We start from the raw sequence: 24,612 nt of genomic DNA, 5'->3' as shown, positions 1-24,612 counted from the left end.
CTGAAAAGTATTTATTTACTTGGCTGCTCCAGGTCTTAGTGGTGGCACACGGGATCTTTAGTCCCGGCTTGTGAGCTCTAATAGGTGGCACGTGGGATCTTAGTTCCCTGACCAAGGATCAGACCCTGGCCCCTCGCGCTGGGAGCACAGGGTCGTAACCACTGGACCACCAGGGAAGTCCTGAGATGGTGCCTCTCTCTTGCTCTGGGGACGCCAGAATCGCCCTGGAGTCAGCTAAGGGTGCCAGTATTTCTCGAGGGCTGGAGAGGCCCCCAGGCTAGGGGCCCCCTGGTCCTGAGCCTCCACCAGGAGGCTTGCTTGGGGGGTACTCAGACCCCTTTCTGCCCAGGGGACCTCTTCTTCCTCACAGACCCCCACCCCACCCCCAGCCAAATCACCAATGTCCCCAAGCCCTCCAGGACCGTGGGATTGGGAGCTCTGTCTGAGACCAACAGAAGTCAGGTCTTGTGTGCACTTGTGTTTGATTATAAAAGTCGTACACACTCACTGTAGGAACTGTAGAAAATATAAAATGAATATAAAGCAGGAAAGAAAACCAGCCAAGATCTGACACCACCACCGCCCACCTTCACCACCCACTCAAAGACGACCATGTGAAATCTGGGCTTTTCTCCCTCCGTGGTTTTTAAATGTAGTCAAGACCACAGCGTACACTACACACAGCTTCTTCTCCGGTTACGTGCTTCACACGATGGTTCTCCTGTGGCCATCAAAGTCTTCGTAAGTGTGATCTCTCTTTCCTTTAAAAACTTTCAAGAGTTTTTGTTTGACTTCATCGTTTTTGTTCAAATGATGTGTTCTCATGACAGCCATGCTGAGGACAAAGAAAGATACATAAAGAAGAAAGTAAAAAGTAAAACACTCAAAAGTGTTGTCATTCAAAAAAAAAAAAGTGTTGTCATTCAGATGGTGATGACTCAAGTGTATTCACTTGGGGAAAATGAACTTGTGACCTGAGAGCTTTCTGGATGTGTATTCTTCAATTTTAGAAAAAGCTGAAACAGATTGTACCTCCCCCAAATAATTATTGTTAATTATTCGGTAAACATAAGGCCTATCTAATCTATGTATATCTTACAGGCATTGTACTAGTCAGGGTTCTCCAAAGAAACATAGCCCATTAAGATGTATACACTGGAAAAGAGAGAGAAAGAGACAGAAGGATGTATTTTAAGGAACGGGCTTTCATGATTACGGAGGCTGACAAGTTCTGAAATCTGCAGGCCAGGTGGGCTGGCTGGAGACCTGGGGAAGAGCCAGTGCCGCAGTTCAAGTCCCAAAGACAGTATCTTTCCTGAGTTCCCCCTTCTTCTGGGGAGGTCGGTCTTTTTCAGCTAAAGCCTTCAGCTGATAGGATGGGGCCCACCCATGTTATGGAGAGTAATCTGCTTTATTCAGAGACCACTGGTTTAAATACTAACCTCACTAGACCATTCAGGTATGACCTAAATCAAATCCCCTATGATTATAGAGTGGAAGTGAGAAATAGATTTAAGGGCCTAGATCTGATAGATGGAGTGCCTGATGAACTATGGAATGAGGTTCGTGACATTGTACAGGAGACAGGGATCAAGACCATTCCCATGGAAAAGAAATGCAAAAAAGCAAAATGGCTGTCTGAGGAGGCCTTACAAATAGCTGTGGAAAGAAGAGAAGCGAAAAGCAAGGGAGAAAAGGAAAGATATAAGCATCTGAATGCAGAGTTCCAAAGAATAGCAAGGAGAGATAAGAAAGCCTTCCTCAGCAATCAATGCAAAGAATAGAGGAAAACAACAGAATGGGAAAGACTAGAGATCTCTTCAAGAAAATCAGAGATACCAAGGGAACATTTCATGCAAAGATGGGCTCGATAAAGGACAGAAATGGTATGGACCTAACAGAAGCAGAAGATATTAAGAAGAGATGGCAAGAATACACAGAAGAACTGTACAAAAAAGATCTTCACGACCCAGATAATCACGATGGTGTGATCACTGACCTAGAGCCAGACATCCTGGAATGTGAAGTCAAGTGGGCCTTAGAAAGCATCACTACGAACAAAGCTAGTGGAGGTGATGGAATTCCAGTTGAGCTGTCCAAATCCTGAAAGATGATGCTGTGAAAGTGCTGCATTCAATATGCCAGCAAATTTGGAAAACTCAGCAGTGGCCACAGGACTGGAAAAGGTCAGTTTTCATTCCAATCCCAAAGAAAGGCAATGCCAAAGAATGCTCAAACTACCACACAATTGCACTCATCTCACAGGCTAGTAAAGTAATGCTCAAAATTCTCCAAGCCAGGCTTCAGCAATATGTGAACCATGAACTTCCTTATGTTCAAGCTGGTTTTAGAAAAGGCAGAGGAACCAGAAAACAAATTGCCAACATCCGCTGGATCATCGAAAAAGCAAGAGAGTTCCAGAAAAACATCTATTTCTGCTTTATTGACTATGCCAAAGCCTTTGACTGTGTGGATCACAATAAACTGTGGAAAATTCTGAAAGAGATGGGAATACCAGACCACCTGATCTGCTTCTTGAGAAATTTGTATGCGGGTCAGGAAGCAACAGTTAGGAGTGGACATGGAACAACAGACTGGTTCCAAATAGGAAAAGGAGTACGTCAAGGCTGTATATTGTCACCCTGCTTATTTAACTTATATGCAGAGTACATCATGAGAAACCCTGGGCTAGAAGAAACACAGGCTGGAGTCAGGATTGCTGGGAGAAATATCAATAACCTCAGATATGCAGATGATACCACCCTTATGACAGAAAGTGAAGAGGAACTAAAGAGCCTCTTGATGAAAGTGAAAGTGGAGAGTGAAAAAGTTGGCTTAAAGCTCAACATTCAGAAAATGAAGATCATGGCATCTGGTCCCATCACTTCATGGGAAAAAGATGGGGAAATAGTGGAAACAGTGTCAGACTATTTTTCTGGGCTCCAAAATCACACAGATGGTGACTGCAGCCATGAAATTAAAAGACGCTTACTCCTTTGAAGGAAACTTATGACCAACCTAGATAGTATATTCAAAAGCAGAGACATTACTTTGCCAACAAAGGTCCGCCTAGTCAAAGCTATGGTTTTTCCAGTAGTCATGTATGGATGTGAGAGTTGGACTGTGAAGAAGGCTGAGCACCAAAGAATTGATGCTTTTGAACTGTGGTGTTGGAGAAGACTCTTGAGAGTCCCTTGGACTGCAAGGAGATCCAACCAGTCCATTCTGAAGGAGATCGGCCCTGGGATTTCTTTGGAAGGAATGATGCTAAAGCTGAAACTCCAGTACTTTGGCCACCTCATGCGAAGAGTTGACTCATTGGAAAAGACTCTGATGCTGTGAGGGATTGGGGGCAAGAGGAGAAGGGGACGACAGAGGATGAGATGGCTGGATGGCATCACTGACTCGATGGATGTGAGTCTCAGTGAACTCCGGGAGTTGGTGATGGACAGGGAGGCCTGGCGTGCTGCGATTCATGGGGTCGCAAAGAGTCGGACACGACTGAGCGACTGATCTGATCTGATCATCTTAAAAAAAAAAAAAAAACCTTCACAGAAGCATCTAGTTGACCGAGCAGATGGGTACTGTGCCGTAGCCTAGAATTTTAACCCTCACGAGCATTTGCATGGGTAGAGATGGACGGATGGATGGGTATTTGGGTGACGGATGGATGGAAATAATTTATGTGAGCATGAGTTTCTGCTGCAGGTGGTTTCATAGAATGGACATACCATAATGTATTGAACGTTCCCCAGTTGGGAACTTGGGGGCGCCTTGGTTAGTTCCTGTCTGAATCACACAGACCTGGGCGTCTTTGCCACCCGCCTATGTGGCTCAGCTCCCCCCGACCCTTGCACAGAAGCGGGAGGCTTGGGTCCCACACGGCCCTGCCCGCAGGCCCAGCCCTCACTCAGGCTGGCACCTGACTCCCACCGGCTTTGTGGTTTCAGATCGGAGGAGCCCTCTCCCCAGTGGCTGAAGGAGCTGAAATCCAAGAAAAGACAAAGCCTGTATGAGAATCAAGCTTGAGCAGGTATGGGGGGCCCCGGAGTGGGTACTCGGGCAGAGCCTGCAACCCGAGGAGCAGGGAACTTGGGCCGGGAAGCAAAGGCTCGGATACTTGGAGTGCTGTACCTTGGAAGGAGAAGGGAAGACGTGGGTGAGGGTGTCCTGGGTTCCTGGAAAAATGAGGGCGGTGGTCTGCTGCCGCCTAGGGAAAAGCACACCGCTGGGCGGCCCAGGATGGAAGGGACGGGCAGGACTCTGGTCTCGTGTCCTCGGCCAGCCCTCCTCGCCGAATCTCAGCCCCACTTCATAAAATGACTTCAGAGAGCAGCGTTTCCACACTGCCCCCGGTTTCTACATTCCTGTTCAGTCTGCACGAGGCTTCCCGGTGTTAGCAGTGGTAGAGAACCTGCCTTCCAGTGCAGGGCACCTAAGAGATGCAGATTCAGTTCCTGGGTCTGGAAGATCCCCTGGGGGAGAGCACGGCAACCTACTCCAGTATTCTTGCCTGGAGAACCCCGTGGACAGAGGAGCTTGGCGGGCTATAGTCCATGGGGTCACTAGAGAGTCAGATACGAATGAAGCCACTGAACACGCACACACACACGTGTATATAATAAACTCCAAAAGTATCTCTGAAGCCTCCTATAAACCTGTGCTCTAGGGTTTTGGAGAGGGGATCAGAGCCTGTGTTCAGCGTTCAGTGCTGTACCCATGATATCTCAGTCAAGCCTGCAGCGATCCATTTGAGGGCATCAAAGCTGGCACCCTGACCTGATCCTAAACTACAGGCTCATTCCATCATATCTGGCTGCCCGCCACCTTCTTCATCCCACTCCTCAAAAAAATAAAACACCAAAGTGGTGTTTCCTGGCCCGTGGCTAGTTGGGGTGGCGTCTTGGGGAGCACCGGGAAAGCTTTGCAGGCTCGATGCTGGGGAGCAGTGGGGTCTCACTTCCCCCCTGCTGACACCCGTCCTCTCCAGACAGGGGACACCGCCACGTCTAACGAACAAGCCTTAACTGCCCGAAGACGAGGTCCCGCTGCTGCCGTCGCTTCCTGCACATGCCTGGTCCCTCTGGCTGGCTGGTCAGTTGTCTGTCGGTCGGGTAGAGAAGGCGTCTCAGTGCCCGCCCCCCGCAAGCTCCCCCGATCCATCAGGGAGGAAGGCTCACCCTTCACAAGCCCGTGCACCATCTCCGCAGACAGCGCTTCAGGCTGGGGAAGAGACCGGGCGGTCCAGAAATGTCCATGCTGGTGGTTTTGGTTTTTGGGGATTTTTTTTTAAACGTAAAAATGTGCATTTCTACACATTTTTAGACCCCTGCGAAGCTCCAGGAACATGGATATGAAGGCTGGACCGTCTCCCCTGGGTTCTGAATCATGAAAGCGCCTCTTCCCCCCTCACCCCAGGACTGATCTTTTTCAAAAGGACATTTCCAAGGAAGACGAAACCATTCATTTCCTGCCGTAACCAGTGGTCCAGGGCAGTGCCACCGGGTCGAGGTGGGCAGGGTGGTCTCGATTGCTCCTTTGGCGAATTCCTTCTCCCTCTCAAAGCAGTCAGCAGTCCTACCTTTAAGCACCCCCGCCGCAGTTCCTCGAGTGCGTTTGTCCCCGCAGTGTGCAGGGCTGGCCTGTGGCCTCGTTCCTCACGCTCTGTGTGCTAACCCTAAAGCAATAATCTCACCAGCTTTCTCTGCAATTCAGGACGTATGTGCGTTTCACGCTGCGGAGCAGGAGAGGCGTGCGAGTGTCGGATCGTCTCAGGTGCTCCTCTCCCCGCCCCCAAGCTTGTAAGAGTGTCAGCGTCGCCCGTGTGCACATTTTCCCGGTTCCTTCCTGAGAGCTCTGAGCTCCCGTGGGTGACCTTCGATCCCAAGGCTTCCCAAACCGGCGGCCCCAACAGCAGTGCCTTTCCCTCCCGCACGTCAGACCCGCCCCTGGAGTCTTTTCCTGCAAAGGCCTTTTCTGACCGCGACCTGAGCTGCTGGCGTGGGAGGAGCCGCTCCCCGGTGGCCTCTGGGCGCCGGCGAACGCGGGGTCCTTGTTGTCTGCCCTCACCTCTCCTTCGTACCCACCCTCCCCGCCAGCCCCCCAGTTCTCGCTGACCAGGTGCTTTTTCTAGGTCCCAGTGCAGGAAGGGAGAGTCTTGCTGAAAGCCCGTCTCTGGAGGGGAGTCCCTCCACTCCCGCCAGCCCCCAGTCCAGGGACTCCGGACAGACCTGCTGGTTGCTGGGCGACCAAGTATAGCCTTGCTGGCCTCTTCTTGCTTGCCAACTCTAAGCTCGTTCCCAGGGATCTCCAAGACCTCTGGGGTCTCCAGCCATTGTCTACTCTGTCCTCTTTGTGTGTGTGTGTGGAGATTTCTCCACACCAGCCTCCTCCACCTCTCAGGCCCAAGGCTCCAGCATACAGCCCAGAGGTGGCCGGCCCACCCGCCACGTCTGGAGTCGCCACAAACTTTGTGCCGACCTTGCCCGGGAGTCGCTCACCTGAGAGAAGGATGCTTGGGCAGTTCATAGTGCAGCCTGTGATTGCTGAGGGGTGCTGGGCTCAGCTTGCTGAGTCTCTCTTGGAGAAATCCATTCTTTGCAGATGGTCTCAAAACACGCCTCCCTCCCCTGGCCACTCCCTCCCTCCTTCAGTCTCTGCCGTCTCCCCAACTCTCCTTCCTCTCTTATCTCCCTTCACCGCCTCTTCCCTCTTTTGGAGGATGGAGATCAATCCTGTTGCTCCGGGTTAAGACCAACACTTGGGCCAGAGAGGGGTTATGGCTCAGCACAGTGGACGGTGACCGAGGTGTATCAGGGCGCCCTCCCCCGAGCCTTGTTGGTCAGGCTCCGGCCACTGCACGGCGGCGGTTGGAGCCTGCCCCTGGCAGCCTTGTGCATCTGTGTCCGGAGGCTTGGTCCTGCTTGACCGTCGTCTGTATTCTCTTCATCCCTCCAGTTTGCAGTCAGTCCATTCTCTCTGGCCATTTGGGGATTTAATCCTTTGAGGATCCGCGTCAGTTGATTTTTGTACCTTATTTTTTTAAAGAACCAGTTCACCTTTTATTTCAGTTTGGATGTTGTGACTTTCCAGGTCAACAGGTCCCCTTTAAAAGCCACTCCTGTGTGCTTTGACCCTGACCCCTTTTCTTGGCAATGGTCTTTCCGTCTTTCTCAAGGTGGAGAGGCACCTTGGTTCCATCTTAGGCAGCAAGAAGTGACCTGCTGTGTTCGGTCAGCACCCACCAGGCAAAAACGCTCAGTTCTCAGTCAGTCGTGTTTTCAGCCCAAGTTTACCCTAGAGGAAAGAAAAACCCCTTGAAAACGAGACTGACCTGGAGATCGTCTACCTAACCTCCCACTCCCAGACTGGAAATAAAACTCCCATTTAATTCCTTGGTGACGAGGACGGGCAAAGTCCACCCCTTGAAACTGACTGCAGCAGCCTCATCCCTCCCCCACAGAGCAGATAGTCTCGGTGGGTCAGGAGCCACCAGCTCAATGCAGGCTCCTGGGACCTCCGGCTCCGGCCGCGATCCCTACAATGACGTCTCCAGCAACCGATTCTCTGCTGGGAGCCTCTGCGGACAGCCAGCTGGGCCAGTGGGTTCTTTTACTTCTCTTTCTAAGCGGGGTGAGCCCTCGGGGGCCACGCAGGGGGTTGTATGTATGCTGGTTTCTTGAGTTCTCCTGCAGCCGCCTTTGGAAACCCATCTCCTTTTCAACGGCCTGAGTAATGCCTTAACCATTCATCTGCAGTCAAGTCACCCGCCCTCATCGAGCCCTCCTAACCTGGGCCTTTGGTATTCTTTCAGTGACAGTTTTATACAGAATGCGTCCAAAATAAGGTGGCTAGATAGGTGATATTTTAAAGTATAATCCCTCTCTCTCTCTCTCTCTCCCGGCTTCCCTCTCCCCACCTGCTTTGCACATCAGCATTTTGACAGCTGCTCTTCTGAGAAGTCCATATCACTTTCCCCTCCAGTCCATGCCCCTCTTCACACTCTCTTGCCTAAGGTAACAGATGCCTTTGACCTGTAAAATTCCACGGTGAGGCCTCAAGAGTCAGTGTGGTGGAAAACCCCTCAGCGCCACCTGAGAAACTCCAGAAGAGTTGTGTCCCACCTCCCCAGTGTTTGGGATGTTGCGGACTTTGAGCGACACAGCCCCGACAACCTCCAGTTGCCTGGGATTCGGGGAGAGAACAGTCAGATGGGGAGGTTTTGCAGGGGACCAGGCCGCATGCTTTCAGCACTTCTTCCGTGTTTCCTGGGAAGAAGTGAGGCCAGCTCTGGGTATTGGAATAGACGTGGGCCCTGAGGCCCTAGGCCCTCAGCCTCAGAGGCTGTGCAGGTGATTTGGAAAACCCTGGGGCATGGTTTCCCCGAAGGAGAGCTCAGCTGCTCCCGCCTGGTGCTGCTAACTGCCTTGTCCATTTATGTTTCGCTTCGCGATGCCCACAGACTGCCCAGGAGCCAGGCGTGATTACAGTGTTAAAGCCCCACAGACGTGTGGTCGGATCTCCTCCACAGTGAAACGCTGGCGTCCAGGTGACTCCTGCGTGGAAGATGGCATCCCACCCAAGGAGAGGGCTCTCCAGGCATCCTCCCTCCTCCTCCTCCTCCCCCACCCCTGTGGTCCTTCCCACACCGCCCTGCCCCTTAGTACAGGAAGCTGGACGACGGCGGCCTCTGAGTGAACCAGCATTGCAGGGTGAGGTCTATGGGGAAGGGGGAGGAAGGCTCTTTCTGCTGGGAATTGCCCCTCCCTCCTGTTTCAGCCGTGGCGTTGCTACAGTCAGACTGTGCCTTTCCTCTTTTGACCTGTGTTGAAACAGGAAAGTGAGAAAAAAAGCCCCATGGCATCATGATGCCATGGGGTAGGAGGGACCCACTCCACATCTGGATGGAGGCTCGCCCCCTTAGGGAGTGGTGGATCTGAGTCCCGTGCTGAGAGCCACCAGGTGCCACCGTGTTGGGATTCTGGGCAAGGCGAGGGTCCCGAAACGCAGAGCCACGTAGAGAGTCAGCAGGCACACACGCGCTGCGTCTCGGCCAGTCTGTGTCTCCTTTGGCCCCCCCGCCCCCGTCACCCCTCTAGAGATCTCTTTGTCTGGGTTGGCTTCTGCAGGGAAGGGAGGGCCAGAAAGGTTCTTGGAAAGTCAGCCTGAGATTTCTGGCAAGGTCACCCCTCAGCCCCTCCCCATCGTCCTCTCCGAATCCCCTTGTCACCCTCATGCCTGGCACCACACCGTCTCATGAATCAGCCTGGCACTTTCTTAACCATCTCTGGTGGCATTATGCCTGCTTAAGAAAAATATATGTATAGTGCCAGTTGTGTGAAAGAATGGTCTCGTTCCACACTGCCTTATAGATCCGTAAATACGGGGCTTGTACAAGTCATCTATTGTGTTCGGGGAGATATTTTGTGCTGCGTTGTTTCTGAAGTCATATCAGTATCCTCCAAGTCCCATACTTCCCCTGTGACTACGATCCTTGGAATGCTCTGTAAGATGGGGGGCAGTGGAGATATACGTATACCTACACCATTGTATTTTCCTGACCTTTCTCCTGGGTCCCTTCCTCCAATATCTGAGTCACGATCGAAAAGGAACCCGAGTCCTGCGTGCGGGAAAGTTGAAGCGTCCTGCCAGCTGGTGTCCTCGTGGTTGCCTTACGAATTCACGGGCTCCAGGAGGTTTGAACGGAAGGCGGTCGACCGGCACTTTATTCAATCCCAGAAAGGACCTCTCTAATCATGTGACTGAGAATTCATCCAGGAAAAAAAAAAAAAAAAAAACTATATTTTTAACGTCAAAACCAACGGGGCTTCCCGGACCTCTCAGAGTATCGGATGTCTACAAGTGCTTTTCTATTTTGTAACTGTAAAGAGATTTCATACGCACAGCAGAGCAGTTGGGAGTCTGGTCGACTGCCCTAAAACACAATGACCTTTTGCATGTACAAAGATGTCACATTCAGACTCTGGAAACAGCAAATAAAGCTTTGACGCGAGCTGCCCTGGAGACCTCAGCGTGTCGGTGTGTGAATGAATGGACTCCCCCACGCATGCATGCCTGTCCCCAGCTGAGTCAGTCCCTCCACCGCGCTGAGGGGGGCCAGTCTGGGGGGCCCGGCTGCGGGAGAGCGCAGCAGGGGTCCTGGGAACGGGGGCCCGATGGAGACAGAGCCGGATCTCCACTCAGCGTGGGCTTGAATCCCCAACTCTGCTTCCTCCTGGCTGTGGGGTATCTCTGGACCCCCACGCTCCCCCAGAATAGAGGTGGTGAGTGTGACATGAGCTGGCAGAAGTTAAAGGCAGTGGCCCCGGGTGGACTCAGCCCGTCTGCACATCTGGCAAGATGACAGGGGGTGTCTTTTAAATCATCGCAAGGAGGGAAGGGCGTGCTCCTGGCATGTAGTGAGAGGAGGCCAGGGATGCTGATCAACATCCCCCACTGCCCAGGACAGCCCTCCTGCCCCGTCAAAGAATAATCCAGCCCCGCTCGGCAACAGCACCAAGACCGAGAACTCTAGGTTAAAGACGTGTGGCATGCGAGATCTGGGCATCTGGGTCTTCAGGACCCTAAAGGAGCTGATGGCAGGGGGGTGGTCAGGGGGGATCAGGCCTGCCGGGCCATCCCCACCTCTTGCCCCCTGATGTCCCCGGCGGGTGCCGGCTGCATCTCAGGTTAAGGGGCTGAGACCGGCTCTGCTCTCCATGAGTGCCAGAAGGAAGCAGCCCCTCGGGCTGAACTGTCAGCAGTGGGCAGGATCCTCAGTGATTAAGAAAGTGAGGCTGCCCTGTTTTGTTCCCGTGGCTCGAGGAGAGAGAAGCTTCTCCACTGGCAGATGAGGAGACTGTGGCTGTGACCTTCATTCACTCCCCCAAGGTCACACAGATCCACCGGGTTCCAGAGCCCCGCTGTCACCCACCTCTCCGGGGATGCTGGGGTTTATGCTGACTTGAGGGTTTTAGCCAAAACCAAGCAACAGCTAAAGAAAACCCTCAGCTTAACAATTCACTCCTTTGCCCGTCATTTATTGCTTCAGTAACCACTGAATACAAGTTCCTCTCTTCTATCTTAGAGTAGAGCGGTCCTCTGAAGTCTTTGTTAAGCTGCAGTGGCATACATTGAAACAGTGGTTACCTGTGGACACAACCTGCTCACAGATGCACAAAAGAAATGGAGATAAAGAGCAGACACTCGCAGACAGGGTTCAAAGCCATGGCGGCCTGACGCTGTGATGCTGCGTGTAATTCCCACGGAAGACACTTGGTGGCGCCAGTCGCTGCTTGGGGCTCACCCTGCTTCTATAATGGCTCGTTATAAAATAAAGGCTGAATGCAACTGTTGCTTTTCGCCTTTTTTCATAAAAGCAAAAGTCCTCTAGATTTCTTTCTGTTAGAGAAAATGGGTACTAATGTAGGTCTTTCATAAAAGCAAAGTGGCTTGAGGCAAACTTTTGAAAACAGGAAATTCTGTAGCTGTCACAGGTGAAATTATACTTTGTTAGACACGCACACAAAATGCATGGATCTAATTTTTTGGTCATAAATAAAGTGACTGTCATGATCGTCTTTATCCCTATTGAGGCTGAGAGCTGGACCCTGGAGCAGGCCAGCCCCTCCGCCTCCTGTCTGCTGTGTGACCCTGGGTAAGTGACTTCACCTCTCTGAACTGTCTTCCCCTCTATAGAGTGGCGATCACAATTCCTCCCCTCCAGGGAGCTGCATGAGGACTGAACACGCTCACGAAGCTGGCCCAGCGCCTTGCACATAGTAGGTCTCCCGTACATGATCACTGTCGTCCGTAGATGCCTTCTCTATGAAGAAAAGGCATCTTTGTTGGGTCTGTTACCGTGTCTTGTGGGAATGTGTGGACAGATTTACACCCACCTTGGAGGGGATGTTCAGGGTGATCGGACTTAAATTTTAGGCCCCATGGCACGGGAAAATTGAGAAATTCTAGGGCTTGGCGCTTTAAGAACTGGAGCCATTCTGAGGGTGTCACGCACCCCAAAAAGAAGATGCTGGCACTGAGAAGCCAGAACAAGGAAGTTTAGGGCACTGAGAGCTTGGTGCTGCGGGGCTCCCTGGGAGGCTGACATGGTCCACCTGCCCCCAGGAAGTCATCAGAGACCACGGCTGAGGACACAGCACGGGGGCCTCCCCGGGCCTGCTATTGAGGTGAAGTGGCGCGCACGGAATCGGGTGGACAGGGCGCTGCCTCAGCAAGCCGGGATGTGCTGGGCTGTCAGAAAGCACCCATAAATAGGGCAGTCCCGGTGGCAGCAGACTGAGTCTGCAGACGGCGCCGGCCCCCTCTCTCCTCACGGCGACGGCAACAGGTGCACTCCGGGGGTGCGGGGACAGGGAGGCCGGCCAGACCTGGGCGGCCTCCAGGGGAGGGGGCGTGCATGGTCGGCCCCCCTGCACCAGCCGGGGATCCATGTGAGGGCCGGAGCCGGAGGGAGGACTCAGGACAGCCCCCGAGCCAGCCGGTGTCTGACGGGGTGGGCAGGGTCGAGCCCTGGGGTGTGAGCTTAGGGCACGGGCCTGCAGAGACTGAGCACCACTGAGGAAGGGGAGTGGATAAAGTGGGGGGCTGGCACCTCTGCTGAGAGACCTCTCTGAACTGGCCCCATTTCCAGGGCCCGCTTTCTGATGAGGCTGGACACAGGGAAGCAGACAGCATTGATGGGCCTGTGTCCTGAGTATAAGGGCCATGCAGCCCGCCCGCTCCCAGGAATGTAGCGTGTGGCTGTGGTGCTTTCCGGGCCTTGGTGGGGGGCATCTGAAATGGGCATGTGTGTGTCCCAGAGAAAGAAGCTGGGGGCTGTTTTTGTGCACCAGGTGGAAATTGACCACGTACAGTAACCATGGGAGCGTGTGTGTGTGTGTGTGTGTGTGTGTGTGTGTGCCCTCATGGGTGTGTTTATAAACAGGAGAACAGTCCTGTGTGTCTGGGTGTTTGGCATCAGGCAGACCCTTCCACATAAGAATTCAGGTCCAGCGGGGTGTGGCACCATCCCTAGGGATGAAGGGGTGCCGTCTGTCTGTCTGTGTCTCTTTAAGTGGCTGCTATACGGTGAGTGCTCTGTAAACGCACATGCGATGAAAACAAGCTGACCGGTGTCCCAGGGCCTGCTCTCCAGCATCTTGCTTTCTCTAGACATCTGTCCATCTGTTTCCCACTAGTCCCTGGTCTCCTGTTCCTCTCAATCACCCAGCCCAGGGCAAGGGACCGACTCGGTTCTCTTGGGCTCTTTGGCAAACGAAGGAATTGGTGAATGGAAGCCTACTGCCTGGGGGCGGAGGTGGGAGTGATCCTAGCAGAGGAGGCTCCCCGAGGCCCGCCCCCCACCCCTGAGCAGAGTCTGGAGGTGTAGTGTCCCCCCCAAAGCTCCAGGGGAGGGGGAAGGGCACGGGCTTTGGAGCCCTATCCCAGCCCCGCCTCCCTGGCCCTAGGGATTTCCGCCTGTAAAATGGGTATCCGCCTCCCCCTGACTGTCCCAGGCACAGCAGATGCTCGGTGGGATGTTTGCTAAATGACTGAAGGTTGGTTGTGAGCACCGACCACATCCCATGTCTCAGAGGCGGCCGAGTTCTGCCGCTTATCCTCGACTCCAGGCACATGGGTTCCCCCCCAGGCACACCTGGTGACCGTTCGCTTTGATTGAAGCCACAGGGGTTCCCGCGGAGATGGCAGAGCAGCACAGCACACCGGAGCAGGCTGCAGCCGGCAAGAGCCATGGCGGCCTTGGGGGCAGCTACAAGGTACGGGTGTCAGGGGAGGGGTCCCGGGGGGCCCTGGGCCCAGGGCTGCCTGTGGTCCTCGGGGCCAGCCTCCCGGCCAGGCAGCCTCTCTCCAGAAAGCAGCAGCAGCCCTTCCTGCCAGCCAGGAGCAAGAGGGCATCTCCCTTCTCTGCCCACTCTTGCCTCTTCTGTGTCCTCGTCTGCACGGGGGACCTGGTCACACCCACGCTGCCAGTGTCGACGGGGCTTTCAGGAGACATGGCGCTGACCCTCCTGCCTTAGCTCAGTCCAGTCCCTGGGCCTCCCTGGACCTCAGCAGCTCCACCTTTAACCTGGGGACGGCACCCACACTTCTCAGGGAGGTCAAACTCCGGTGCTATTACCATGGCCAGCAAACGGAGAAATCCAAGAGCTGGTGTTTGTGGGGTCTCTCCGCCCTTTCTAAGCTATCCCGGGGGCTTTAATTTAAAGCCCCTGTGGGGTCCCAGGATGGATTGACTAAGGAAATAAGTGGGGTCTTTGACCAGAAGGGGGGGGCACCGGGAGGGCAAGAGCAGCACGGAGGCTTGCCTGGCTCTGTGCCTGATTCGTGGGTGAATCAGCCTTGCCCTGTGGACCCCCAGCTATCCTCCCACCGGAGAAGGGGGCATCACTGCCAGCCCTTCCTGGCTCCTTTTGGCATCTGTGGGCTTTCCCTCAGCCACAGCAGTGCTTATGAGAGAAGCGCCGGTGGGCTTACTGAATCCAGTACCCCCACTTAATCTGCTGTGCAGCCCAGGACCCTTTGTGAGCGCCCCCTTGACCCTGTGTAAAAGGACCGGAGCCGAAGTTCCCCAGGGACCCGCTACAGAGACAGTTAGTGCTTCTAAGAGGGTGAAGGAGGCAAAACCCACCCCTGCCTTGGCAGCGCCTTCCTTGTGGGCACAGGGGCAGGTGAAGTTTAGCTAGTGCAAACTGGAGTTTTATTTGTGCTGCCCAGGACTTTCAAAACGGAGACATCTCACATTAAGGCAATGACAGATTTCGGCTTCTCTCAAAAAGCGTAGAAGGGGGCCCACAGCCCCTCCTGACCACAGCAACTTCATTTCCCTCGAGTCCTCCCTCCGGTCATTTTGGACATTTCGCTTTACCAAGTTCTGCCCTGTTTCTGGCCAGACACCCGGCTTGCCGTCCCCTGGATTAATGGGGTTCCTGGAGGTGTTGCCCTCTGTGGCCACCAGGGGGCAGGGCAAGCCCGCGGTGCTGCTGGCTTCAGGCTGGTTCCAGGCAGAGCTGATGGAGCAGGGGTGGTACCTGCCTCCAAGGCCCTCCGGAGCAGGACACGGGCTGGGGTTGGGAGCCCGGCCCCGATGTGATGCTGAGGAGGCTGTGTTTCTAGGTGATTGTGTACGAAATGGAGAACTTCCAGGGCAAGCGGTGCGAGCTCACAGCCGAGTGCCCCAACCTGACGGAAAGCCTGCTGGAGAAAGTGGGTTCCATCCAGGTGGAGTCGGGCCCGTGAGTACCGGACCCTCAGCCCTCCTCCCAACCCTGAGCCCCCTGGGAGTCGGGAGGGCCAGGAAAAAGCTCTCAATCTGCTGTGGGGCCTTAGGCAACTCCTTCCCCATATCTGGCCTCAGTCTTCCCACCTGTAAATAGGAGCATTGAACAGTGATTCTCTTGGACTCCTTCCAGCTCTCCATCTCTGGGGTCAGTAGCAGAGCACTGTGCAGAGAGAACAGAAGAGCCCATGCGCCTGGCTCAGTGCCCAGCTAGTGGGGTCTAATACTTATGACTTTAATAATGATGATAACATCTAAATTCTAACGTGCTTGATATCCTGGAATGGCTCAGTGGTAAAGACTCTGCCTGCCAATGCAGGAGACTCAGGTTCGATCCCTGGGTTGGGAAGATCCCCTGGAGAAGGAAATGGCAACTATTATTCTTCCTGGGAAATCCCATGGACAGAGGAGCCTGGCAGGCTACAGTCTATAGGGTCGCAAAGAGTCAGGCACAACTTAGTAACTAAACAATAGCAACAATATCCCTAAATTCTTACGACTGCCCACTTGACAGATAAGGAAACTGAGGCCAAAATGGTTGACTGTTCTGTCCACATCCACCCAGTAAGCAGGAGTTCCCAGCTGGACCCCGAAGTATTCAGATAGAAAGTCCAGGCTGTGGTACTAACCACTTGGGTGAGGTGCTTCACCCTCTGTTTTCTCATCTGTCAAATGGGGATAATAGGCGTATGCACTTCAGAGTTTTTGTGAAAATGGACGGAGAGATATACTAAACGACAATATAATTGTAATAATAAGAATAACAATCTAATAGAGGAATTAGAGGAGGAGGGGGAGGAATAAGCGAAGGAGAAAAAGGAGGAGTTGTCGACGGACTCCTTACTGTGTGCCAGCCCTTGTGCTGAAAACGTTTCTGAGCAGCCTATACAGAGGTTGCACCTAAAACCGATTTCAATACTCTTTCCCAGGCTGGTTTTCTGGCTCAGAGTCTCAGCTCCTGGTAAGTTCTAGTACCTCCCTCAATACCAGGACTAGGGTCGGAGGAAAGGGGCAGTGTCAAAGGTCAGCAGCTATTGGGCACCACCCCCCTCCCTAGATGTGGGTCCTCCCCACCCCCAGGGCAGCAGAGATGAGTGACCCAGCCCTCCTTCCTCCTGCAGGTGGCTGGCGTTTGAACGCAGGGCCTTCCGCGGGGAGCAATACGTGCTGGAGAAGGGGGACTACCCTCGCTGGGACGCCTGGTCCAACAGTCACCACAGCGACAGCCTCCTGTCCCTCCGGCCTCTGCACATTGTGAGTTCAGCCCCTGGGAGCCGGACACGCCAGGCGCTCCTGGCAGGCCCCTTTCACGAGCTCAGCCAAGGGCTCGGCTGGCAGGACCTGGCCCGGGGAGAGCCCTCGTTATTTCTGATCTGAGTTGTTTTGGGGGGACAAGACGTGGGCTACCGAATGGGCGCTGGGCTGCGGGTCAGGAGGCCGGATTCATGTCTTGCATTAGCCAGCAGGTCACTGGCATGTTCCTCTGTAGCCTCATTAAAATCGGGAGCCACGTGGTCCAGTGGAACCCATACAACCCGGTAAATAGCTTCAGAAAGTAACTGCAAATCAGCTCAAGTCCTTCCCCTGTGTTTCTCCAACACCTGAAAGAGACCCGGTGCCTGGTGGCTCTTCCCTCCCACCTGCTGACTCAGGCCAGCGGCTAGTCCCACCCTTCCTCCTTCTCACAATGACTGATGCTCCTTGAAGGGGGGATGGGAGGAGAAAGGCCAGGTAGACCAACTCAGAATCTGCTTTCATAAAGTGGGAATGTTTCTACATGAGTGATTCTGGTCTCCTGCCACCTTCTTTGTGCCTCGGTGTCCCTATCTGCTAAATGACAAGGTTTAACCAGACCTGAAAGCCCCCACTCTCGGTTTCATGGCTCTCTGGCTCTGGAAGTCCTAAGGAGACCAGCTCTGGGGGTGGGCGTTACTCTGCGGTGCCTTGAGCCTTTGCTGGAGCCTCCTGGGCCCTCTGTCCTGGACATGGGAGTAGCCGGTTCATCCCGTGGTCTTGCCCCCAGGATGGCCCGGATCACAAACTGCATCTCTTTGAGAACCCAGCTTTCGGCGGCCGCAAGATGGAGATAGTGGACGATGACGTGCCCAGCCTCTGGGCTCACGGCTTCCAGGACCGTGTGGCGAGTGTCCGGGCCATCAACGGGACGTAAGGGACCCGGCCCCACCCTTGCCCTGCCCTGTCCTCCAGTTCCCATGCCTCAGGCTCCAAATGGAATCTCTGTTCACAGTTTCCTACCTAACTGGCGTTTCCCGCTCCCCCCAGGTCTGGAGGCCCTTCATTCGAGTCAGGGCCCCTACACCAGCCTTGCTCAAAGCCCCCATGATTTGAATGTCCACCTGCTTGCATTCCTGTACCATTGGATTTCCAGGAAGCCTCGACTTAGAGACAGTTTGTTTTTTTTAACCAAGTGAAATCTGCACCCCCTAACTTGTCTGCATCAGTCTTCACTCCTTTTCTGAACTCCCCTAGACCTTGGAGTTCAGATTTGTTTTTCCCTTTTCACAGTCTTTGTCCTTCTCACCAGGAGACCCAGCACGTATGTAGGGGTGGCCCGAGTGGTACACAGGAGAACAGGCTCTTCTCCTCCCTCCTTCGAGGCTTAATATCTCTGTTAACGCAATCTTGGGGTCGCTCTCCCTTTGTCTAGGCAACTACACCTCACTTGTGGGCTTGTAACCTGGGGTTGGGCCTTGAGAGGTGCCACCTCTACCTGATAATACTGTATTCAACAACTTTTCACTGAGCATCTGCTGTGTGTAGGGTACGGGGGCAATAAGAACTACATAACTCCCATAATTCATCCCTTGGTAATTTCACAGTTTAATAGGGAAACAGACAAGGAAACAGATATTCACAATTTGTAGTGATCAGAACTGTGATGGGGGACATGCAGGGGCTCTGGGGGTCCTGATGAGGTACCTGGTTTAGCCTGGAGCAATCAGGAAGGGCTTTCTTGAGGAGGAGATGTCCAAATTGATATGTAAATGTTGCTATGAAAGAGGGGATGAAATGAGGATGAGGCAAGGGACAGCATTCCAGGCAGAAGGAACAGCAGGTGTAAAGGCTTAGAGATATGCGGGTTCAGGGAGAGGCTGAGACAGGCTGGAGTGTGGGGTATGAAGGAGGAATGAGAGGTAAGGCTAGAGTCTCATTTCTGAGCAGGGCTAGGAGTTTGAATTCATCCCCAGGGCACTGGGAAGCCAAGGAAGGATTCGGGCAGGTGGAGAGCAGGCTCAGGGGCTGGTTTTCAAAGACTGGGTCTGGCTGGGAGGCGAGAGCCCGGAGGCTTCTCACGCCGACCTCGCCTCCCTGCAGGTGGGTTGGCTACGAGTTCCCGGGCTACCGCGGGCGCCAGTACGTGTTCGAGCGGGGCGAGTACCGCCACTGGAACGAGTGGGACGCGAACCAGCCGCAGCTGCAGTCCGTGCGCCGCATCCGCGACCAGAAGTGGCACAAGCGAGGCGTGTTCCTCAGCAGCTGAAGGGCGCCCAGGCCCCAGTGGCCCAGGCCCGCCCCGGGGGGCAGCAAAGGCAAGAAGAGGAGGCTCCAGGGCCGGGGTGAGGGCCTGCCGGGCCACCCTTCCCCCGAATCTGCTCAATAAAGCCTGGGGCCGGCCCCCCACCTGCCATGCTCCTCCGCGTCACTGCATGAGGGGGCGGGCTCCGGGGTGGAGCCGGGAGGGGCAGGGCGAGGGAGGCTGCGGCTAAAGGTTCTGAGCGCCCCAAGCAAGGGACGGCTGGGAGCTGTGCTCCCACTCCAAGCCCCCGGTTCTCATCAGGCGAGCCCTGATCGTGTGTCTGTCCGCCTGTGTCTCCATCTGGCAGTCTGTCCATCCATCCATCCGTCTAGTCTTCCTTCCGTATTTCTATGTTTTCTTCTGTCCGTTGGTTTATCCATCCTTCCTTCTACCCACTCATCTTTCTTTTCGTTCCTGCAGTTCTTCCTTCCCTCCATCCTTCCATCCGCTATTCATTCATCCATTCATCCATCCACCCCTCCTTCCATCCGTCTATCCATACATCCACCCTTGCGGCCACCCTCTCACCCATTAATCCATCCATCCTTCTCCTTGCCCATCCACCTGTCCATCATCCCCCCTCCATCTCTCTGTCTGTCTCTGTTTTCTTTAACGTATTTGACAAATGCCAGGCCCTGTTCAAGGCCTGAGGTCACAGCAGACAACTGAACAAAAGCCCCGCCCTCACGGAGCTCACCTTCTATGAGAGCCCGAACATAAGTGAACAAGTTTGACCATAACATCAGGAGGTGGCCAAGGTTAAGGACAAGAAAGCTGGATTCAAGGATGCAGGGTGATGGGGTGGTGGTCAGAGAACTCCACTCTGAGGCGGTGACATTTGAGCTCAGACCTAAGTAAGCTAGGGGAACATTCCAGGTGGAAGGAGAACAGGCTTTGCAGCTGAGTGTTGGAGACACAGCAGTGGGAGGCCAGTGGGTCTGGAATGTGTTACCTGAGAAATTGGGAGGGGTCAGAGAGGGAGTTAAGGTCACCTATAGGGCTCTACCGACCCTGGCAAACTCTGACTCTTCTCCAGGAGGTGGGAGCCATGGAGAGTTTGAACAAGGCGAGTTTGAACGGTCTGCTTTTAGGTTTAACAGGACCACTCTGGCTGGGGCCCAGAACACAGACAGGGGGACAGGGGGACGGGTCGGGAGGCTCCTGCAGAGATCGGGGTGAGCTGAGATGACATGGTGCCCTGACCCTCTCTCTTCCATGCTCAGTGGCCACCCCCTGCCCTTCTGCAGCCTTGGTTTGATGGCTGAGCCCCCACCCCACCCCTGACTCCTGACCATCACCGCTCTGAGCCTCAGTGGCTTCATCCGGCCCAAGGGGGTTGCCAGGCAGAGCCGGGTACCCGAATGAGTCTCCTCTGACCTCCCTCCGTGGGAAGAGGAGGGACTGTCTGGCTGGACAGGTGCCAGCTGGCTTCCCGGGGACCAGTCCCCACCCCTCCCACCTCCAGAAGTCCCCCCGACTTTGCTCCCCTGTGGCACCCAGAGCCCCTCCGCCATCCCCAGCCTCCCCATGGCAGAGGCAGCTGGTGCAGGGGAGGCCCGTGGGGCCCAGGAAGACATGAAAAACGGCAATTTGTTCAGTTCTTCCAGCCTGCCTGTTGACAGAAATGCACGGCAGAAAAGTAACCTAGAATTATTTTTTTAAAAGATAAATAAAATAAATTTTATTGATTTATTTTTGGCTGTGCTGGGTCTTCGCTGCCACGTGGGCTTCTCTCTAGCTGTCGACAGTGGGGGTTGCTCTCGTGTTGCAGCGCGTGGGCTTCTCGTCATGTGGCTCCTCGCGTTGCAGAGCACAGGCTTTAGGGCGCTCGGGCGTCAGCAGCAGTGGCGTGTGGGCTCAGTCGTTTGGGCACACGGGCTTAGTTGCTCCGCGGCATGGGCCATCTTCCTGAACTAGGGATTGAACCCAGGTCTTCTACATTGGCAGGCTGATTCTTTACCACCGAGCGACCAGGGAAGCCCCCTCAAATGGACTTTTTACTTTGGTTCAAGCCTCTTAAAGGCCCAGGAAGTACAGAGAGGGACAGCCGACTGCTGAGGTCACACAGCCCAGCGAGCTGCAGTGCTGGGATTTGACCCCAGGCTGCATAACCCCCAAAGGCTGCTCTTAATTCCAACCTACACTCAAATTCCAGTCAGTGCAGGGGCAGGGCCTGAACTGGGACAGCAAAACAAGAGCATCCCTCAGTGAGGAAAGGTCAGGGTTCAGAACCAGGAAATCATTTGCTTAATTGAGAGACCTCGTAGACTAGCGGTTAGCGGCACGGTGACCCACATGGGCCTTGGATCCACATCACTTAGTTCCTTCTGAGGCTCCATCATCTACTGTGTGCCTGTGGGCAAGTCACTTAACCTGTCCGTCAACTCCGTCACCTCGTCTGTAACATGCACTTAATAACACTATCTGTCTAGGTTGCTTTGAGTACCTGCATAAGTTTAATCTGCAGAGAGGGATGAGAATAGTAGATAAACTGTGGGCTCCAAAAGGATTCCCCCTCCTCCTTCGCATCTTTAAAAATGATGAGCCTAGAGACGGGCTCTGTGGTTGTACGATCCAGAGAGGCGTCTCGGTGACTCAGTGACGGGTTCATCCTAAGGATGGCAGCGCAAGCAAGAGAATAAGGCAACAAGGCTCCGCGGCCAAGCTCGGGGAATCCAAGCTGTGGCAAGACTTCATGGGGAGAACGGGACCTGGGAGTGAGCAGGACTTATGGAGACAGGACTGGACGGTAGCCCAGGGATTCCCGGGAGCTGGGCAGCAGGCTGTGCAGGCATCCTTCTTCTGCAGGTCCACCAGGAGCGAGCCTCAACGAAGGCACTCCCCAAGCCAGGTTCTCTAGGGTCCTCCTGCCACTTCCTGCTGCCAGTTTTTTCCCTGGATGTCATTTATCTGCCCCTGGATGGTGTGTGGATCTCCATACCCGCTAGAACTTGCAGTGGTGGTGTGTGAGCGCCACTTCCAGCTGCCAGCCTATGCATGCCTGTGTGCCCAGGGGCAGCTGGAATTCTGGGGAATTAACACCTACTCGGAGCAGCCCTCATCCAACAGCTAACAGGAACTGGTGTGTAAATACCCCAGTGGGAACCTGACCAAGCATTCCTCCCCATTTTGGAAAAATCACGGGGCCCGCGGTGATGTTGCCTGCAGAGTTTGCATCACCAATAAATCACCACTGGGCCAATGCACATGTCTGGCTGTATTATTTTCAAAAAGATTCTTCCTGGGCATATGAAATTGTCACACACACAATCAGTTTTCTATTACAGTCCTATCCAAACTTGTCCATTGTAAGCAGCACAAATACCTAACTCTTTGTTTATATCATTCTTGTATAGCTGTGTCCAAATCTATTTCTATTGAAGTACATGTTATTACATTTCCTTTTATTTAGTCCTTTATACTTAGGGCATCTTATTATTAATTCATTCTGAAAGTTATGTACATATGTGAGTTATAGTTTCAATTTTATTTAAAGAGATGAATGGACTGTCACAAAATAATTGTCATGAGAAGGGAGTGTTGGTGCTGAACGAGGGGACGAGTTCTCTTGACGTAGGTGGCCTCTGAGGCTCCTTCTGGCTTTGGTTCCTTTTATATCTAAGGATCAAACTGTGTTTGGGGACACCAGTTCCTCTCCCCTTTGTAGCAACAAAAAGGTGATTTAACTAAAAATAGAGTTGTCATATGATCCAGCAATCCCACTCCTGGGCATAAATCCAGACAAAACTGTAATTCAGAAAGATGCATGCACCCCAGTGCCCACAGCAGCACTATGAACAGTCAAGGCATGGAACCAACCTAAATGTCCATCGACAGATGAATGGATAGAGGAGGTGCATATGTCCAATGGAATGCTCAGATCAGATCAGTCGCTCAGTCACGTCCGACTCTTTGCAACCCCATGAATCACAGCACGCCAGGCCTCCCTGTCCATCACCAACTCCCGGAGTTCACTGAGACTCACGTCCATCGAGTCAGTGATGCTATCCAGCCATCTCATCCTCTGTCGTCCCCTTCTCCTCTTGCCCCCAATCCCTCGCAGCATCAGAGTCTTTTCCAATGAGTCTACTCTTCGCATGAGGTGGCCAAAGTACTGGAGTTTCAGCTTTAGCATCATTCCTTCCAAAGAAATCCCAGGGCTGATCTCCTTCAGAATGGACTGGTTGGATCTCCTTGCAGTCCAAGGGACTCTCAAGAGTCTTCTCCAACACCACAGTTCAAAAGCATCCATTCTTCAGCGCTCAGCCTTCTTCACAGTCCAACTCTCACATCCATACATGACCACAGGAAAAACCATAGCCTTGACTAGACGAACCTTTGTTGGCAAAGTAATGTCTCTGCTCTTGAATATGGTATCTAGGTTGGTCACAACTTTCCTTCCAAGGAGTAAGCGTCTTTTAATTTCATGGCTGCAGTCAACATCTGCAGTGATTTTGGAGCCCAGAAAAATAAAGTCTGACACTGTTTCCACTGTTTCCCCATCTATTTGCCATGAAGTGGTGGAACCGGATGCCATGATCTTCGTTTTCTGAATGTTGAGCTTTAAGCCAACTTTTTCACTCTCCTCTTTCACTTTCATCAAGAGGCTCTTTAGTTCCTCTTCACTTTCTGCCATAAGGGTGGTGTCATCTGCATATCTGAGGTCATTGATATTTCTCCCGGCAATCTTGATTCCAGCTTGTGTTTCTTCCAGTCCACTTAGCCATAAAAAGAATGAGACAGTGCTATTTGCAGCAGCATGAGTGCAACTGGAACCAACTGGAGTTCTTCAAAAAGAAGACAGACAAATACTATATGGTATCACATACATGTGGACTCTATGAATGACACAAGTGAATCTGTCTACGAAACATTCTTGTGGACACAGAAAACAGCCTTGTAGTTGCCGAGGGGGCAGGGGTTGAGGGAGGGCTGGAGTGGGAGGTTGGGGTTAGCAGATGTATGCTTTTATCTGATGGAGAAGGCGATGGCACCCCACTCCAGTACTCTTGCCTGGAAAATCCCATGGATGGAGGAGCCTGGTGGGCTGCAGTCCATGGGGTCACTGAGGGTAGGACGCGACTGAGCGACTTCACTTTCACTTTTCACTTTCATGCTTTGGAGAAGGAAATGGCAACCACTCCAGTGTTCTTGCCTGGAGAATCCCAGGGATGGGGGAGCCTGGTGGGCTGCCATCTACGGGGTCGCACAGAGTCGGACATGACTGAAGTGACTTAGCAGCAGCAGCTTTTATCTGTAGAACGGATAAACAACAAGGCCCTGCTGTTAGCACAGAGCTGTAATCCATGGCCTGTGTTGACCATAATGGAAAAGAATATTTTAAAAAAGAAAATATATAACATGTATAACTGAATCACTTTACAGCAGAAGTTAACACAACCTGTAAATTAATTGTACTTTAATTTTAAAAATCTTAAAAAGAAGGTGATTTAAGACTTTCAGCTTCCAGAACTATGAGACAATACATTTCTGGAAGTCTTTATGTAACATTATTTTTATTGTGATAAAATAGTCATAAGATTAAATTTACCACTTTAGCCACTTTTAAGTATTCGTTTTAGTGGCATTAAATACATTCACGTTCTCTTGCAATCATCGTTACCATCCATCTCCAGAGGTGTTTTTCATCTGGCAGAACTGAAACTCTGCACTCATGAAACCATAATTCCCCAGTCACCCCTCCCTCCAGACCCTGGCAACCACGATCCTGCTTTCAGTCTTTAAATTTAACTGCACTAATAATCTCATCTGAGTG

The 24,612-nt window shown here is 53.1% G+C and overlaps 2 protein-coding genes across 3 annotated transcripts in view; both read left to right on the top strand.

Moving 5' to 3' along the window:
- The window catches only part of KIAA1671 (KIAA1671 ortholog), a 172,904-nt gene extending 162,881 nt beyond the window's left edge, over positions 1-10,023 (top strand). For both annotated transcript variants that reach the window (XM_027566467.1, XM_027566466.1), the window contains exons 12-13: positions 3,951-4,033; positions 4,991-10,023. In XM_027566467.1, the coding sequence (XP_027422268.1) occupies positions 3,951-4,029 (79 nt within the window). In that variant the 3' untranslated portion in view covers positions 4,030-4,033; positions 4,991-10,023. The remainder of the gene's footprint in view (positions 1-3,950; positions 4,034-4,990) is intronic.
- Positions 10,024-12,460: 2,437 nt separating this feature from the next.
- CRYBB3 (crystallin beta B3) lies at positions 12,461-18,945 on the top strand. The gene is made up of 5 exons (XM_027566468.1): positions 12,461-13,778; positions 15,136-15,254; positions 16,420-16,552; positions 17,322-17,464; positions 18,635-18,945. The coding sequence occupies exons 1-5, from the start codon at positions 13,704-13,706 to the stop codon at positions 18,798-18,800; spliced, it is 636 nt and encodes a 211-aa protein (XP_027422269.1). The 5' UTR covers positions 12,461-13,703; the 3' UTR covers positions 18,801-18,945.
- The last annotated feature ends 5,667 nt before the right edge of the window (positions 18,946-24,612 follow it).

This window comes from Bos indicus x Bos taurus, chromosome 17 (genome assembly GCF_003369695.1).
Source record: "Bos indicus x Bos taurus breed Angus x Brahman F1 hybrid chromosome 17, Bos_hybrid_MaternalHap_v2.0, whole genome shotgun sequence".
Taxonomy (NCBI): Eukaryota; Metazoa; Chordata; class Mammalia; order Artiodactyla; family Bovidae; genus Bos; species Bos indicus x Bos taurus.
Note: the sequence above shows the minus strand (reverse complement) of the source record. Positions and strands in the feature narration are given on the sequence as shown.